At 44.9% G+C, this 17,727-nt stretch overlaps 1 protein-coding gene across 1 annotated transcript in view; it reads left to right on the forward strand.

The window, feature by feature from the left end:
- The window catches only part of LOC145348668 (complement C4-B-like), a 126,501-nt gene that overhangs the window by 32,814 nt on the left and 75,960 nt on the right, over window positions 1–17,727 (forward strand). Inside the window, exons 13-18 of the mRNA XM_080196832.1 lie at window positions 662–856; window positions 3,600–3,752; window positions 8,086–8,212; window positions 11,462–11,533; window positions 13,240–13,434; window positions 17,208–17,322. Coding sequence (XP_080052958.1) covers window positions 662–856; window positions 3,600–3,752; window positions 8,086–8,212; window positions 11,462–11,533; window positions 13,240–13,434; window positions 17,208–17,322 — 857 coding nt within the window. The remainder of the gene's footprint in view (window positions 1–661; window positions 857–3,599; window positions 3,753–8,085; window positions 8,213–11,461; window positions 11,534–13,239; window positions 13,435–17,207; window positions 17,323–17,727) is intronic.

Consider the following 17,727-nt stretch of genomic DNA (forward strand, 5'->3'; position numbering starts at 1 on the left):
CTCAGTCTGCCTTGGTTGAAAGGTTTTAAACGGTTGCCTTTCCCCGTTGTGCCTTTGCGGCAGCTGCCCCAGGCTTAGGAGCATCCCTCAGCACGTAGTCCTGGACCTTGGAATGTACCAATCTGTAACACTCGGTCGAGGACAAATCTTTGCACTGGAAGATCACCAAGTTTCGGGCGGACCAAAGTGCATCCTTCACCGAGTTGATGACCCTCCAGCAGCAGTTGCTATGTGTCTTGGTGTGCTGGTGGTGAGAAGGGCACTTCCTGTCAGATCCTTCATGCACGCCCAACGTCTCAACACCACTGCACACTGCCCTCAAAGCGGCTGTGTGGGGACTGAGGTAGTCGCACACCTCCTTGTAGAATGTGGCTATACAAAGGAGGTCTGGAGTGAGATGCAGTGCTATTTGTCAAGGTTCATCCTGAGTGGCTCTGTGACGCAGGATTCTGTGCTCTATGGGCTGTTTCCAGGAACGCACACCGAGACAAATATCAACTGCTGGAGTGACTCAAGCCAGAAATTGAACCCGGGTCCATGGCACTGTGAGGCAGCAGTGCTAACCATTGTGCCACTGTGCCATCCATGCTTTCTTCCTTTGTATATCTTGGTGAGATTATTGCTTGCGTAGATTCTGAGGCTAATGTTCCTCTTCTGGCAGATTATTAATAAAGGCAGAGTGCTCACAATGGATCGAGTTTTAAAAACGGCAGTCACAAAACTGACCCTCCCCCTGAGCATCGCTATGGTCCCAGCCTTCCGACTGGTCCTCTACTATTACTTACATGTCGGGGGTAAAACAGAAATGGTGGCAAATTCCGCGTGGATTGATGTCAAGGATGTCTGTGAAGGAAAGGTATGGATCTCCTTGTCTATTTCCCAAATATTATAAGGATTTTGGTTCTCTCCAGTAACATAGGAAACTGGTAGAATGTTATAGTAACATAGGAACAGATGGCCTAGGGGCAATGATGTCAATTTACACTAAAGTTTCCAATGAACAATGATTGAGTGTCAAAATTAGCAGATAATGCAGCTCAATTTTATTCTTTAAATAGTTCATTTCCTGGTTGTTACCATCATATGCTAATATTCTGAAGTGAGCTTAACGTATGGCTGAAATCCCATTTGTGAAGGGCAATGGTAAATGTTGAGGGTGAATTGTTAAATTCAATCATGGGATGTTGGTGCTCCTGACAAGCTCATCATGTGTTTCCCACCACTCCCCCCCGCCCTTTCCCAATTGGACTTGAACTTAGTGGTTCACTTGGATATTTCAGGCATTTAAGTGTCAACCGCATTGTGATTCTGAAGTCGCATGTGGGCTAGAAAAGGTAGGCTTTTCCAGATTCCTTTCCCTCAAGGGACACTAGTGAATCGTAAAATCATAGAATCCTACAGTGCAGAAAGAAGTCACTTGGCCCATCGAGTTTGCACTGACCGCAATTGTACCCTGGTCCTATCCCTATGACCCCATGCATTTATCCTATCTAGTTCCCCCTGACACTAATGGGCAATGTTAGCATGGCCAATCCACCTAACCTGCACACCTTTGGAGTGTGGGAGGAAACTGGACCACCCGGAGGAAACCCACGCAGACACGGGGAGAATGTGCAAACTCCGCACAGACAGTGACCCAAGCTGGGAATCAAACCCATGTCCTGACACTGTGAAGCAGTAGTGCTAATCACTGGGCCACAATGCTCCTATGCACTGTGCCACCTCCTAGGTGTGGTTTTTATCTGATAACTGGTGATAGATTCAGGTTCACCATAACTGAGTCACGCCTGCAATTCTGGATTACCAGTCCAGTGACGCTACCACTGTGCTATCATAGAATTCCTGCAGAGCAGAAGGAGTCCATTCGGCCCATCAAGTCTGCACCGACCACAATCCCACCCAGGCTCTATTCCCATACCCCCACATATTTACCCTGCTAATCTCCCTGATACTAAGGGGCAATTCAGCATGGTCAATCAACCTAAATCGCACATCTTTGGAGTGTGGGAGGGAACCCGAGCACTTGAAGGAAACCCACTCAGACACAGGGAAAATGTGAAAACTCCACACAGACAGTGACCCAAGGCCGGAATCAAGCCCGGGTCCCTGGCACTGTGAGGCAGCAGTGCTAACCACTGTGCCACCCATGATGCACTGTAATTTTCCACCAGGTCCCCAATCAATGAGAGATCCCATCAATGTCACAGCTGATCAGAAGACTTAGCCTATTGAGAGAGATGGTAACATAATAATATTGTGACGGGACTAGTAATCCTGAGATGTGGGTAATGCTCTATTGACCCGGTTTGAGTCCTGCAGTGGCAAAAGTAAAATTTGAATTCAATCAAAATCTGGAATCAAAAGTTTAACGATGGCATGAAAACCCCCTCTTGATCAATTGGGCGAGTGGGCTGACGAATGGCAGATGGAGTTTAATTTAGATAACTGCGAGGTGATGCATTTTGGTAGCTTGAACCAGGGCAGGACTTACTCAATTAATGATAATGCATTGGGGAGAGTTGCAGAACAAAGAGATCTAGGGGTACATTTTCATAGCTACTCGAAATGGAGTCACAGGTGGACAGAGTGGTGAAGAAGGCATTCAGCATCCTTGATTTCATTGATCAGAACATTGAATACAGGAGTTGGGACGTCTTGTTGAAATTGCACAAGACATTAGTAAGGCCACACTTGGAATACTGTGTACAGTTCTGGTCACCCTATTATAGAAAGGATATTATTAAACTAGAAAGAATGCAGAAGAGATTTACTAGGATGCTACCAGGACTTGATGGTTTGAATTACAAGGAGAGGCTGGATAGACTGGGACTTTTTTCTTTGGAGCGTAGAAGGCTGAGGGGTGATCTTATAAAGGTCTATAAAATAATGAGGGGCATAGATCAGCTAGATAGTCAATATCTTTTTCCAAAGGTAGGGGAGACTAAAACTAGAGGGCATAAGTTTAAGGTGAGAGGGGAGAGATACAAAAGTGTTAAGGGGGCAGTTTTTTCACACAGAGGGTGGTGAGTGTCTGGAACAAGCTGCCAGAGGTACTAGTAGAGGCGGGTACAATTTTGTCTTTTAAAAAGCATTTTGATAGTTACATGGGTAAGATGGGCATAAAGGGATATGGGCCAAATGTGTCAGTTGGGATTAGCTTAGGGGTTTCTGAAAAAAAGGGCAGAACAAACAAGTTGGGTCAAAAGGCCTGTTTCCATGCTGTAAACCTCTATGACTCTATCTGGTTCACCAATATCTCTTTAGGGAAGGAAATCGGACACATTCACCCAGTCTGGCCTACGTGTGACTCCAGATCCACAGCAATGTTGTTGACTCTGAAATGGGAAATTAGGCATGGGAAAAAAATAATGGCCCAACTCAGCAATGTCCACGTCCCATGAACAAACAAAAAAAACCTCTACTCAACCTGTAATAAAAATCTTAAATTCACTTTAATCTTTAATATGCGTTTTCTTGGTCCGATTCCCTCCTTGCGTTGAGAAGTTGGATATTGCCAGTCAATGAGCGGTCACAGACAACGACAGAAAATGGTGCCATTCACTTCCTGATGATCTGTCCCATTTTGTTGCTTTCTTCAGATCACAATCAACAATTTGCCCAAGGAGTATTACACACCAGGACAGAGCACTACCCTGCACATTGAAACTGAAGACACAGGCAGCTTGTCCATTGCCATCGTCGACACAGCAATCTACATACTGAACAACAAGTACAAACTTACACCCAGCAAAGTAAGTCATTTACAATTTGTGTTTTGATGGGATTCAAGATTCTGCTTTAATAAGCTTTACGATAACAACCTCAACCCTACTTATATCAACTAACTACCTAAATACCCATAGAATCCTACAGTGCAGAAGGAGGCCATTTGGCCCATCAAGTCTGCACCGACCACAATCCCACCCAGGCCCTTTCCCCACAGCCCCATGCATTTACCCTAGCTAATCTCCCTGACACAAAGGGTCAAATTAGCATGGCCAATCCACCTAACCCACACATCTTTGGACTGTGGGAGGAAAGTGGAGCACCCGGAGGAAACCCACGCAGACACAGTGAGAACGTGCAAACTCCACACAGATAGTGACCCAAGCTGGGAAGTGAACTGAGGACCCTGGTGCTGTGAGGTAGCCACTGTGCCACCATGCTGTGCCTACCTAGAAGCTGTATTGGGTTAAAATAAAACCGTGTTGTTTCAGGATTATGATGCAGGACACTTGGGGAAGCAATGGTGCAATGGTTTTGTCAGTGGACTAGTAATCCAGAGACCCAGGGTAATGGTCAGGGGACCCCGGTTCACATCCCACCAGAGCAGGTAGTGAAATTTGAATTCAATAAATATCTGGAATTGAAAGTCTAACGATGAGCATGAAACCATTGTCGATTGATGTAAAAACCCTTCTGGTTCACTAATGTCCTTCAGGGAAGGAAATCTGCCATGCTTACCTGCTCTGACCGACTTGTGATTCCAGAGCCACAGCAATGTGGTTGTCTCTTAAATGCCCTTGGAGATAGGCAATAAATGTTGGCCCAGCCAGTGACACCCACACCCCATGAATGAATTATATAAAAAAAACTTTCCTTCCTGCCTCATTCCCTTCTATTTCAGCTCTGGTTTATAATGCAGGAGAGAACATGGGCAGAGAGAACATGTCTTAATATTGGGTCAAAGCAACAACCTTTAATTCAATTAATTCATTCAAACTTTGCTGTCTCGGGCTCAATGGACTGTGCTTGTGGGATGCTTCATAGATGATTCAGCCTTTATGGGTCATCCATGGTCCTACTCACTTCATGGGTGGCACGGTGGCACAGTGGTTAGCGCTGCTACCTCATAGCTCCAGGGACCCAGGTTCGATTCCAGCCTTATGTCTCTGTCTGTGTGGAGTTTGCACGTTCTCCCTGTGTCAGCGTGGGTTTCCTCTGGGTGCTCCAGTTTCCTCCCACACTCCAAAGATGTGCTGGTTTAGGTGGATTGGCCATGCTAAATTGACCCTTAGTGTCAGGGGATTAGTGGGATAAATGTGTGGGGGTATAGAGATAGGGCCTGGGTGGGATTGTTATCAGTGCAAGGCAAATGGCCTCCTTCTGCACTGCAGGGATTCTATGCAGTTATTCATCCTTGGAACAGCCTCAACTGGCAAGGCTTTTACAGTCAGCAGTGAGGGACCAGTGTTCGTTACGTATCTCGGCAAAAGCTGAGGATAACAATTTAGTGGAATCTGGAGGATGGATTTCCAGGATGTCAGACATTTTCGTCAGTTTGACATAATTATAGCTGTGAACACTGAGGCTTTATTAAAAAAAATAATTCACAGGATTGGGACTCCACAAGTTGGGCTACCATTTATTGCCAATCCCTACACTGTGCTTGAGAAAGGGGTGTGAATTTTCATCTTGAACTGCTGCTGTCCATCTGGTGTAGCTTTGGTGCTGTTACATATAGAAATATAGAAAATAGGCGCATTCGGCCCTCTGAGCCTGAACCACAATTCAATGTAATCACAGCTGATTATGTACTTTCAGTAACTCACTCCCTCTTTCCTTGATGCCTTTAACCACAGGGGTCACATCCAGTTCCATCATGAACATATCTAACGAACTGGCCCCAACAACTTTCTGTGGTACAGAATCCCACAGGTTCACAACTCACTGAGTGAAGAAGTTCTTCCTCATTTCAGTCCCCTTATTCTTAGACTGTTAGAATCGTAGAATCCTTTTGATAAGGTTCACCATGGTAGGCTTCTGCAGAAAATGCAGATGTATGGGATTGAGGGTAATCTAGGAAATTGGATCAGGAATTGGCTAGCAGATAGGAGACAGAGGGTGGTGGTTGATGGTAAATATTCGTCATGGAGTTCGGTTACGAGTGGTGTGCCTCAGGGATCTGTTTTGGGGCCACTGCTGTTTGTAATTTTTATTAATGATCTGGATGAGGGTATAGCTGGGTGGATTAGTAAATTTGCTGATGACACCAAAGTCGGAGGTGTGGTAGATTGTGAGGAAGGGTGTCATAGTTTGCAGGGAGACTTAGGTTGCAGAGCTGGGCCGAGAGGTGGCGGATGGAGTTTAATGCGGAGAAGTGTGAGGTGATTCACTTTGGTAGGAATAACAGATGTGTTGAGTATAGGGCTAACGGGAGGACTTTGAATAGTGTGGATGAACAGAGAGATCTAGGTGTATGTGTACATAGATCCCTGAAAGTTGGGAATCAAGTAGATAAGGTTGTTAAGAAGGCATACGGTGTCTTGGCATTTATTGGTAGGGGGATTGAATTTAGGAGTCGCAGCATCATGTTGCAACTGTACACAACTCTGGTGTGGCCGCACTTGGAGTACTGTGTGCAGTTCTGGTCCCCACATTACAGGAAAGATGTGGAGGCTTTGGAGAGGGTGCAGAGGAGGTTTACCAGGATGTTGCCTGGTATGGAGGGGAGGTCCTATGAGGAGAGACTGAGGGATTTGGGGTTGTTTTCGCTAGAAAGAAGGTGGCTAAGAGGGGATCTTATTGAAACATATAAGATGATTAGAGGTTTAGATAGGGTGGATAGTGATAGCCTTTTTCCTCGGATGGAGAAAGCTAGCACGAGGGGGCATGGCTTTAAATTAAGGGGGGGTAGTTATAGGACGGATGTCAGGGGTAGGTTCTTTACCCAGAGGGTGGTGAGGGATTGGAATGCCCTGCCTGCTGCAGTTGTAAATGCGCCTAGTTTGGGGGCATTTAAGAGATCCATGGATAGGTTTATGGACGAAAAGGGATTGGTTTAGATTAGTGGGTCATTGTTTTTTTTTTAACTGGTAGGCGCAACATCGTGGGCCGAAGGGCCTGTTCTGCGCTGTAATGTTCTATGTTCTATGTTCTATCCTACAGTGCAGAAGGAGGCCATTCAGCCCACTGAGTCCGCATCAACCTCAATCCCACCCAGGCCCTATCCCCATGTGTTTACCTGAGCTAGCCCCCTGACACTAAGGGGCAACTTAGCATGGCCAATCAACCTAAGGTTTTTGAAGCAAGGATATATTTTCAAGTCTGGATAAGTGAGTGGCTGGGAGGGGAATTTCCAGTTGCTGTTTCTTCCATGTGTCTGCTGCCTATGTCATAGGGTTGGAAGGTGTTGTCTAAGGATATTCATCAAGCTGGATTTGTGGTTCTGCAACAAGGTGCACAGTGCCACCGCACATTCCTTACAGCCACAAACTGTGGACCATTGTCTCCATGGCCAGGCCACACAGCCTAAATTTTATCCTGATATGTTTCCGACTAAAGGCAACACACATATGCTGGAGCAACCCAATGGGCAAAACTGGGATTGCCTCAATCTGTGACATTTTCTTTTTAAAATGTAATCATGTTAGTTTGGATTTATCCTTGGAAAATGGGCATTCGGTCTTGAAGTAGAGCTATTTCTGTGTAGCTGTGGCTCAGAAACAAGTTTATTTATTAGTGTAGGCTTACATTAATGCTGCAATGAAATTACAGTGAAAATTCCCTAGTCACCACGTCCCCGCCTGTTCACATCCTTAGACAGCACCTTTCAACTCCATTACGTAAGTAGTAGACACAGGGGAAAACCAGCAACTGGAAACTCCCCCCCAAGCCACTTACTATCCAGACTTGGAAATATATTCTTGCTTTAAAAACCCTGGAAATCCCTCCTAAGAATAAGGACTGAGGTGTGAAAAAAATTTCTTCACTCAGAGTTGTAAATCTGTGGAAAGTTGTTGAGACCGGTTCATTACCTCTGTTCAAGAGGGAACCAGATGTGGCTCTAGTGGCTAAAGAGATCAAGGTACACTGAGGGAGAATGCATCTAACCGGCACGCCTTTCAGACTGTGGAAGGAAGCCGGGGCACCCGGAGGAAACCCACGCAGATATGGGGAGAACGTGCAGACTCCGCAAAGACTGTGACCCAAGCCGGGAGTTGAACCCAGGTCCCTGGCCCAGCAGGTTGAAGCTTGTGAGGCAGTTGTGCTAACCAGTGTGCCACTGTGCAGCCCAAAACATCTCCTTTTTCTTGCATTTACACAAATGTACACTTTTCTAATTTGACATTTGTCTGTGAATAGGTCTTTGAAGAGATGAATTCATACGATCTTGGCTGCACGTTTGGAGGTGGTGCTGATAGCAGTCATGTATTTATGGATGCCGGACTGGCTTTCATTTCCAGTGTGGGCACAACAGATCCTCGACTTGGTAAGCCAAACGTGCAAAATTAGATACAGATTCTGTTCTACATAAAGCTGAAATAACATGTGCAGACAAAGAATTAGGGAGATGTATAGACAACAATTGGGTTGGCACAGTGCTTAGCACTGCTGCCACATAGTGCTAGGGACCCGGGTTCAATGCCAGCCTCAGTTGACCGTATGTGCAGAGTTTGCACATTCTCGCCATGTCTGTCTGGGTTTCCTCCGGGTGCTCCGGTTTCTTCCCACAGTCCAACAATGTGCGGGTTAGGTTGATTGGCCATGCTAAATTGACCTTCAGTGTCAGAGGGTTAGCAGGGTAAATATGTGGGGTTATAGGAATTGGGTCTGGGTTAGGCTGTAGTCGGTGCAGGCTCAATGGGCTGAATGGCCTCATTCTGCTGTGTAGGGATTCGATAATTCTATGAATCTTTGCACCACCCGTTATCCAAAGTAGATGAATGTATAATACAGAAAAATCTTTTCACATTTTAGAGGGTGTGCATGAAAAAAGACTTTTAAAAAAGTCTATTGTTAAATATTTGCATTCCATTGGATGAGGTACAGATTTGATTTACCAGAACCAGTCACAATCTATCAGGAGCATAGATTTTTATTCACTGGATGTGGGTGTAGCATTCATTGTCCATTGACTGAGTGGTTGATCGGGCAGTTTCATTTCAATGGATTTGGAGTCACATATACGCTTGGCTCACTAAGGATATCCTGAAAGTGGGTTTGTACAACAATGGTTTCATCATCGTCACCATCATTAGACTTTTCAGGTTAAGATTTGTTTCAATTGAGCTGCCATGGTGGGATTCAAGCCTAGGTCCTTGGATCAGCCCAAGGCCAACAAGCACTTGGCCACCTCGCCCTTTACGTATAATTCAATGCCACCACGGTAGGGGTGGCATGGCAGCACAGTGGTTAGCACTGCTGCCTCACAGCGCCAGGGAGCTGGGTTCAATTTTGGCCTTGGGTCACTGTCTGTGCGGAGTTTGCACATTCTCCCCGTGTCTGATTGGGTTTCCTGTGTGCTCTGGTTTCCTCCCTTAGTCCAACCATGTATGGGTTAGGTTGATTGGCCATGCTAAATTGCACCTTAGCTTCGGGGGGGTTAGCAGGGTAAATAGGGATTAAGGGGATAGGGATTGGGTAGGTTTGTGGTCAGTGCAGACTTGATGGGCCAAATGGCCACCTTCTGCACTGGAGGGATTCTATTCTATGATCGATTTAACTTGTTATCCAACAGACCTGCTTGTTTAGGACTCACATTTCAAATTTGTAGCCTTTTCCATTCTGCTTGACAGAAGAAAATTCCTTGCTAATATCAACAACTTAATGACAGCCCTTGAAACAGATTAATTCTTTCTTGAAATGGAAAATCACCGCCATCAGTCAGTTGAATTAACAGAATCTCACTGTAGGCACCAGGAAGTGGTGAGAGGAAGCAGTCGAAAAAATACAGTGAAGAGTAAGGTCAATTTTAAAGTAAAATATAGGAGTGCACCATATTAAAAGTAAGGTTGAAATTTGAGGTTGCTGGATTGAGACCTATACCTTCTGCGAATTCCATGAATATAATCATTGGGATCATTTCAATTTTGGACGATGATATGAAATAGAAGAGATGGAATTTGTTCATGAAACAATACAGTTGAATTGGCCCTTTCCAACGGCAATGAGGAAAGTGTGAGTTTAATGAGTAACTCTGCATAACTTGTTTCTCAACCCCTGTCCCCTTGTCTCACCCATCCAAAATCTTTTTAATTTGTTCTATCCAGCACATACACCAACTATTGGTTTCATAGATCATAGAACCCGACAGTGCAGAAAGAGGCCCTTCGGCCCATCGAGTCTGCACCGAACACAATCCCACCCAGGCCCTACCCCCATATTTTGGCCTTGGAGGGAGTGCAGAGGAGGTTTACTAGGCTGATACCGGAGTTGAGGGGGTTGAGCTATGAGGAGAGGCTGAATAAACTAGGCTTGTACTTGTTAGAGTTTAGAAGAATGAGGGGAGATCTCATTGAGACATATAAGATGATGAATGGGATGGATGGGATAGAGGTGGAGAGACTCTTCCCGCTCAGAAAGGATAGTAGGACTAGGGGGCACAGCCTCAAGATAAAGGGGGGGCGGTTTAGAACGGAGTTGAGGAGGAACTTCTTCACTCAAAGGGTGGTGAATCTCTGGAATTCTCTGCCCGTTGAAGTGGTGGAGGCTGCCTCGCTAAATATTTTTAAGACGCAGGTTGATGGGTTTTTGATAAGAGAGGGGATTAAGGGTTATGGGGAGAGGGCGGGAATGTGGAACTGAGCCACGACAGATCAGCCATGATCTTATTGAATGGCAGGGCAGGCTCGAAGGGCTAGTTGGCCTACTCCTGCTCCTATTTCTTATGTTCTTATATCCCTACATATTATACCCACTAAACCCTCTAACCTCCGCTACCCTGGACACTAAGAGGCAATTTCTTAGCATGGCCAATCAACCTAACCCGCATATCTTTGGACTGTGGGAGGAAACCGGAGCACCCGGAGGAAACCCACGCAGACACGAGGAGAATGTGAAAACTCCACACAGGCAATGACCTGACCGAAGAATCGAATCTGGTTTCACCACATACAAAGTTCTGAATCAAACACCCCCATGTAGCCACCTGAAAAATTGAATTGAATGAACTCGCTTGAATTTTTGATTTTGACTTGATTTAATTTATTGTTGTCACATGTATTAGCTTACAGTGAAAAGTATTCTTTTTTGCGCACTATACAGGCAAAGAATGCCATTCATAGAGAAGGAAAGGAGAGAGTGCAGAATATAGTGCTACAGTCATAGCTAGGGAGTAGAGAAAGAGCAACTTAATGCGCAGTTGGTCCATTCAAAAGTCTGATGGAATCAGGGAAGAAGCTGTTCTTGAGTCGGTTGGTACGTGACCTCAGACGTTTGACCTCAGAGAGAACATCCGGGGTGTGTGGGATCCTTGATTATGCAGGCTGCTTTTCTGAGGCAGCGGGAAGTGTAGACAGAGTCAATGGATGGGAGGCTGGTTTGCATGATGGATTGGGCTTCATTCTCAACTCTTTGTAGTTTCTTGAGGTCTTGAACAGAGCAGGAGCCATACCAAGCTCTGATACAACCAGAGAGAATGCTTTCTATGGTGCATCTGTCAAGTTACATAGAAACATAGAAGATAGGGGCACATGTTAAAAATGTTTCATCATTATTAAATAATCTTGTTTCCTTACAGCATATTCCTGTAAAACGGATGGCGGGAGGAAGAAAAGATCTTTGGATTTCCAAGCACAGTATGTGGGAAAATGTAAGAATTGAGTCTGCATTTGATCCAAAGACGCAATCTGTTTAGAAATGTTTACAGTTGTCACAGGATTGGAGATTGTGTTCGGCTCTTATTCTGTCTGGAATTTCTTTGCTAGATAGAGGTTTCACTTATCCGCTTTAAAGTTAAGTTGTTGCCACCGCCCTTATGACAATGGATAAAGTAATTTCTCACCATTACATTGGAACAGCTTAATTTCAAAATGACAGCTTTCTTGATCACTTCCTTTCAGGCGGCACAGTGGTTAACACCGTCTCCTCACAGCGTCAGGGACTCAGGTTCTATACAATCAAAGCATACTGTTCATAGAGAAGGGAAGGAGAAGGTAGTGTCACAGTCATAGCTAGGTTGTAAAGAAAGAACAACTTAATAAGAAATAAGTCCATTCAAAAGTCTGATGGCTGCAGGGAAGAGGCTGCTCTTGAGTCGGTTTGTATGTGTTCTCAGATTTTTGTACCTTTTTCCTGAGGAGGAAAGTGGAATAGAGAATGTCTGGGGTGCATGTGGTCCTTGATTATGCTGGCTGCTTTTCCAAGGTAGCAGGAAGTGTAGACAAGTCAACGGATGTGATGGATTGGGCTTTGTTCATAACCCTTTGTAGTTTCTTGCAGTTTTGGATAGAGCAGGAGCCACACCAAGCTGTGATACAACCAGAAAGAATGCTTTCTATGTGCAGCTGTAAAAGTTGTTGAGACTCGTAGCTGACATGCCAAATTTCCTTAGCTTCCTGAGAAAGTAGAGGCATTGGTGGGTTTTCTTAACTATAGCTTCGGCATTGAGGGACCAGAACTGGTTGTCAATGATCTAACACCTAGAAACATGAAGCTCTTGCCTATTTCCACTTAACTCCCGTTGATGTAGAAAGGGGCATTTTTCTCCTTTACGCTTCCTGAAGTCAATGATGATCGCCTTCATTTTGTTGACACTGAGGGACAGATTTTTGTTGTTGCACCAGTTCACCAGATTCTCTGTCCCTTTCCAGTACTCTGTCTCATCATTGTTTGAGATCCAACCCACTACGGTGATGCCGTCAGCAAACTTGAGATAGACAAAGTGAGGTGAAAGGTCAAACTAGCCTTCGCGGCTCTGGATGGCCAGGGTGACTGTTGGAATGTCATCCTGTGAGGGACAGAGCAGCAACTGATTGAGAAATCTTGCTGCTCATTTTAACATTGTTTAGCTCCGGATGCAGCAACTGTACGATTGCAGTCAACCATTCACTGCAATTTGAAGTGCTGAACCTATTGTTTAGTCATAAGAGCGGCACAGTGGTTAGCACTGCTGCCTCACAGTGCCAGGGGCCAGGGTTCAATTCCCAGCTTGGATGACTGTCTATGTGGAGTTTACATGTTCATCCCTTGTCTGTGTGGGTTTCCTCCGGGTGCCCTGGTTTCCTCCCACAGTCTGAAAGATACGCTGGTTAGATGCATTTGCCATGGTAAATTCTCCTTCAGTAGCTGGATTTTAGTCGCAGAACATTGGCCTCAGACGGGATTTAATGAGCTTTGGGCAGGCGAGGCAGTAAAATTCCAGGGAGTGCATCTGAACAGGTGCAGAGTGTGACAACTAGGGGATTTTCACAGTAGCTTCATTGTGGTGTTAATGTAAGCCTACTTGTGACACTCATAAATAACCTTTGAACTGTAAGACTAAGTTCAGCAATGCATTTTCTTCTCTTTGCCTTTCAGTAAGTCAGTATACCGACAGCACTCTGAAGAAATGCTGCACGGATGGATTAACCGCAATCCCAATGCACCTTAGCTGCGAAGATCGGGTGAAGCGAGTCAAAGATGATGAATGTAGGAAGGCTTTCCTTACCTGCTGCGAGTTTGGTGTGGAACTGAGGAATAACCAGTCGGCGAAGCTCGCTGAGTTGGGAAGAAGTAAGGGTTTACTAACAAACTTGCTCACCCTCAACACACTAAACTAGAGAATATCATTCACAAACGCTAATGAAACAGACCGATGACAATTCCAGTATTGCAATACCAAAGGAAAATACCCTGGGTGCGGTAACTCAAAATGTTGGAGATTTTCAACTGGTCTGGGCCACGTTTATAAAGAGTGCAAAGAAATTAAGATTTCAGCTTCATGCCATTTAAGAATATAGAACATAGAAAAACTAAGGCACAAATAGGCCCTTCAGCCCACAAGTTGCACCGATGATATCCATACCTACTAAGTTTACCTATAACCCTCAATTCTATTAAGTCCCATGTACTCATCCAGAAGTCTCCTAAACGACCCTATTGAATTTGCCTCCACCACTATCGATGGCAGCCAATTCCACTCACCCACCACCCTCTGAGTGAAAGACTTACCCCTGATATCTCTTCTGTACCTACTCCCCAGCACCTTAAATCTGTGTCCTCTCATAGCAACCATCCCAGCCCTGGGAAAAAGCCTCTGAGAATCCACCCGATCTATACCTCTCAACGCTTCATACACTTCTATCAGGTCGCCTCTCATCCTTTGCCTCTCGAAGGAGAAAAGACCGAGCTCCCTCAACCTATCCTCATGAGGCATGCCACCCAATCCAGGCAACATCCTTGTAAATCTCCTCTGCACCCTTTCAGTAGTTTCCACATCTTTCCTGTAATGAGGTGACCAGAACTGCGCACAGTACTCCAAGAGAGGTCTGACTAGGGTCTTATAGAGCTGCAGCATTATCTCCCCACTCCTAAACTCAATCCCTTGATTGATGAAGGCCAGTACATCATTCGCCTTCTTAACCACATCCTCTACCTGCAAGGCCAATTTAAGAGTCCTATGAAACCGGACCCCAATATCCTTCTGATCTCTACACTGCTCTGAGTCTTACCCTTGATATTATACTCCTTCATCCCATTTGACCTGCCAAAATGGACCTTTACACATTTATCCAGGTTGAAGTCCATCTACCACTTCTCCACCCAGCCTTTCATCCTATCTATGTCACGCTGCAACTTCTGACATCCCTCCAAACTATCCACTACACCACCAACCTTTGTGTCATCAGCAAACTTACCAACCCATCCCTCCACTCCCTCATTCAGGTCATTTATGAAAATTATAAACAGCAAGGGCCCCAGAACAGAACCCTGGGGCACTCCACTGGTGACCGACCTCCATGCAGAAAAAGACCCATCTACAACCACTCCCCTGCCTTCTGCGGGCAAGTCAGTTCTGGATCCACAAAGCAACAGCCCCTTGCCCTCTCACTTTCTCAAGAAGTCTTGCATGGGGGACCTTATTGAACGCCTTGCTGAAGTCCATGTAAATCGCATCTACCGCTCTTCCTTCGTCAATGTATTTAGTCACATTTTCAAAGAACTCAACCAGGCTCGTAAGGCACGACCTGCCCTTGACAAAGCTGTGCTGACTACTATTGAACATACTAAACTTCTCTAAATGTTCATAGATCCTGTCCCTCAGAATCTTCCCCATCAACTTACCAACCACTGAGGTTAGACTCACCGGTCAGTAATTTCCTGGGCTATCGCTATTCCCTTTCTTGAATATAGGAACCACATCCACAATCCTCTGGAACCTCTCCCGTCTCCATCAACGACACAAAGATCATCGCCAGAGATTCTGCAATCTCTTCCCTGGCCTCCCACAGTAACCTGGGGTACATCCCTTCCAGTCCCGGCGATTTATCTGTCTTGATGTTATTCAAAACTTCCAACATTTCCTCTTTCTTAATGTCCACATACTCAATCTTTTCAGTCCGCCGCAAGCCTGCAGTACAACCACCCGGACCTTTTTCAACCGTGAATACCGAGGTAAAGTATTCATTAAGCACCTCTGCTATTTCTACCGGTTCTCTACAAACTTTCCCACCTTCGCATTTTATAGGTCCTACTCCTTCACATCTCATCACTTTACTCTTCACATATTTGTAGAACACCTTAGGGTTCTCCTTAATCTTACCTGCCAAGGCCTTCTCATGACCCCTTCTGGCTCTCCTAATTTCCTTCTTAAGTTCCTTCCTACAAGTTGTATACTCCTCTAAATCCTAGCTCTCTGAACTTTTGTACGCTTTCCTTTTCTTTTTGACTAGGTTCATTACAACTTTTAACCAGAATTTTTTTAAAGAATTCATGAATTGTAAACATAGTGAGTAAGGCGGCACATTGGCACAGTGGTTAGCATTGCTGCCTCACAATGCCAGGGACCCAGGGTCGCTTCCAGCCTTGGGTGATTGTTTGTGTGGAGTTTGCATACTCTCCCCATGTCTGACTGGGTTTCCTCTGGGATGTTCCAATTTCCTCTCACAGTCCAAAGATGTGTATGTTAGATGGATTGACCATGCTAAATTGCCCCTAAGTGTCCAAAAATGTACAGGTTAAGTGGATTGACCATGGTAAACTATCCCTTTGTTTCCAAAGATGCAAAGTTAGGTAGATTGACCATGCTAAATTGTCCCTTAGAGTCCAAAGATGTACAGGTTAGGTGGATTGACCATGCTAAATTGTTCCCCAGTGTCCCAGGCTAATTAGGTTAAATGAATTAGCCAAGATAAATGAGCAGGATTACGGTCAGGGAAAGGGCCTGGATTAGTGCTCCTGTTGGTGAGTTGGTATAGACATAGATGGGCCGAATGACCTCCTTCTGCACTGTAAGGATTCTATGGATGCATTCACATTGTATTATTCACTTGTATATAATTGTGCATGTCTTGTCTTGCTTTTGACTGGAGCTCGATGAAATGAACTGCTCAGCACATTTGAGTTGATTTTGATTTGACTTGCTTTATTATTGTCACGTGTATTAGCATAAAGTGAAAAGTATTGTTTCTTCCACGCTGTACAGACGAAGCATACCATACATAGAGAAGGAAAGGAAAGAAAGAGTACAGAATGCAGTGTTACATTGGCAGGAGTTAGAATTCAGGACCCAGGGCAGCACAGTGACACAATGGTTAACACTACTGCTAACTTACAACGCCAAGGACTGGGTTCGATTCCAGGCTTGGGTCACTGTCTGTGTGAACTCTGCACGTTCTCCTGTGTCTGCGTGGGTTTCCTCCCACGGTCTGAAAGGTGTATTGGTTAGGTGCATTTGTTGAAGTGGAAATTTTCCTGCTTCTTGACTGTGGTAGAAAGGCTCAACAAAGTTTGTTCCAACAAAATAACTTGTCTTTATTTACAAAACACTGCATGCAGCACTGGCAAAAGCTTGAGTTCAGAGAGCCGTCGTTACGACTTGCTAATTCTTCCTCAAGTCCGCGCTAACATAAAGCATTAATTCAGTATTTATACACAATCATTCTCAGTTTGTGACTCTTTCTATCATCAGTCATACATTTATCTTGTCCTTTGATATAACAGAAGAAGGTTGGTGACTCCTTCCTCCCTGACCTTATCCTGTCTCACTCATACAGCTCTAGGTCATGTGGAGTCAGCTTTATCAGGTCTTACAGAGGTCGGGCATTTTGGAATAGCTTGATGAGCCTTCCTTACTTTGTACCAAATACTTGACCAATTTTCCCATCATGCCACTACTCCATTCGTACAACTTCACACATTGGCCGTGTTAGATTCTCCCTCAGTACGCCCGAACAGAATGCGGTGACTAGGGTTTGCACAGTTACTTCATTGCAGTGAGAACGTAAGTGGCCTTGTGATACTAATAAATAAACTTTTAAACTCACCCTTTCTGCTCTTCTTTGTAGCGGCGAAGAATGATGAGGATCCTTTCTTCGATGAGTCCACTGTCCGACTGCGCAGCTACTTTCCGCAAAGCTGGGAATGGAGAACACTTCCTATAAGGAGAAAAGGACTCCAAAAGTAAGATTATATTTTTCTATATCACTGTGTCCAGACTTTCACACACGATTGGATGGAGGGATCATTTTAACATTTTGTCATAAAAAGAGTGACTTTCTTTCAAGTACTTGGTTTTTTTTGTGCTCTTTCATGGGATGTGGGCAGAAGAAGCCATTTGGCCCATTGAGTTGTACTATCTTACCCAGGCCCTCTGCTCCACACAATCCCTCCAACTGCACACATTTACTGTGGCTAATCATCTAATCTAGACATCTTGGGACATTAGGGGGCAATTTACCATGGCCACTCCATGTAACCTCCAACAAAGCATCCCATCCCTGCGCGATCCTCGTAACTTTATGTATTTACTCCATTAATTCCCCTCACTGATACATCTCAGGACATTAATGGGCAATTTGGCATGGC

Source organism: Carcharhinus amblyrhynchos, chromosome 9, assembly GCF_965287045.1.
Source record: "Carcharhinus amblyrhynchos chromosome 9, sCarAmb.v2.hapA, whole genome shotgun sequence".
Taxonomy (NCBI): Eukaryota; Metazoa; Chordata; class Chondrichthyes; order Carcharhiniformes; family Carcharhinidae; genus Carcharhinus; species Carcharhinus amblyrhynchos.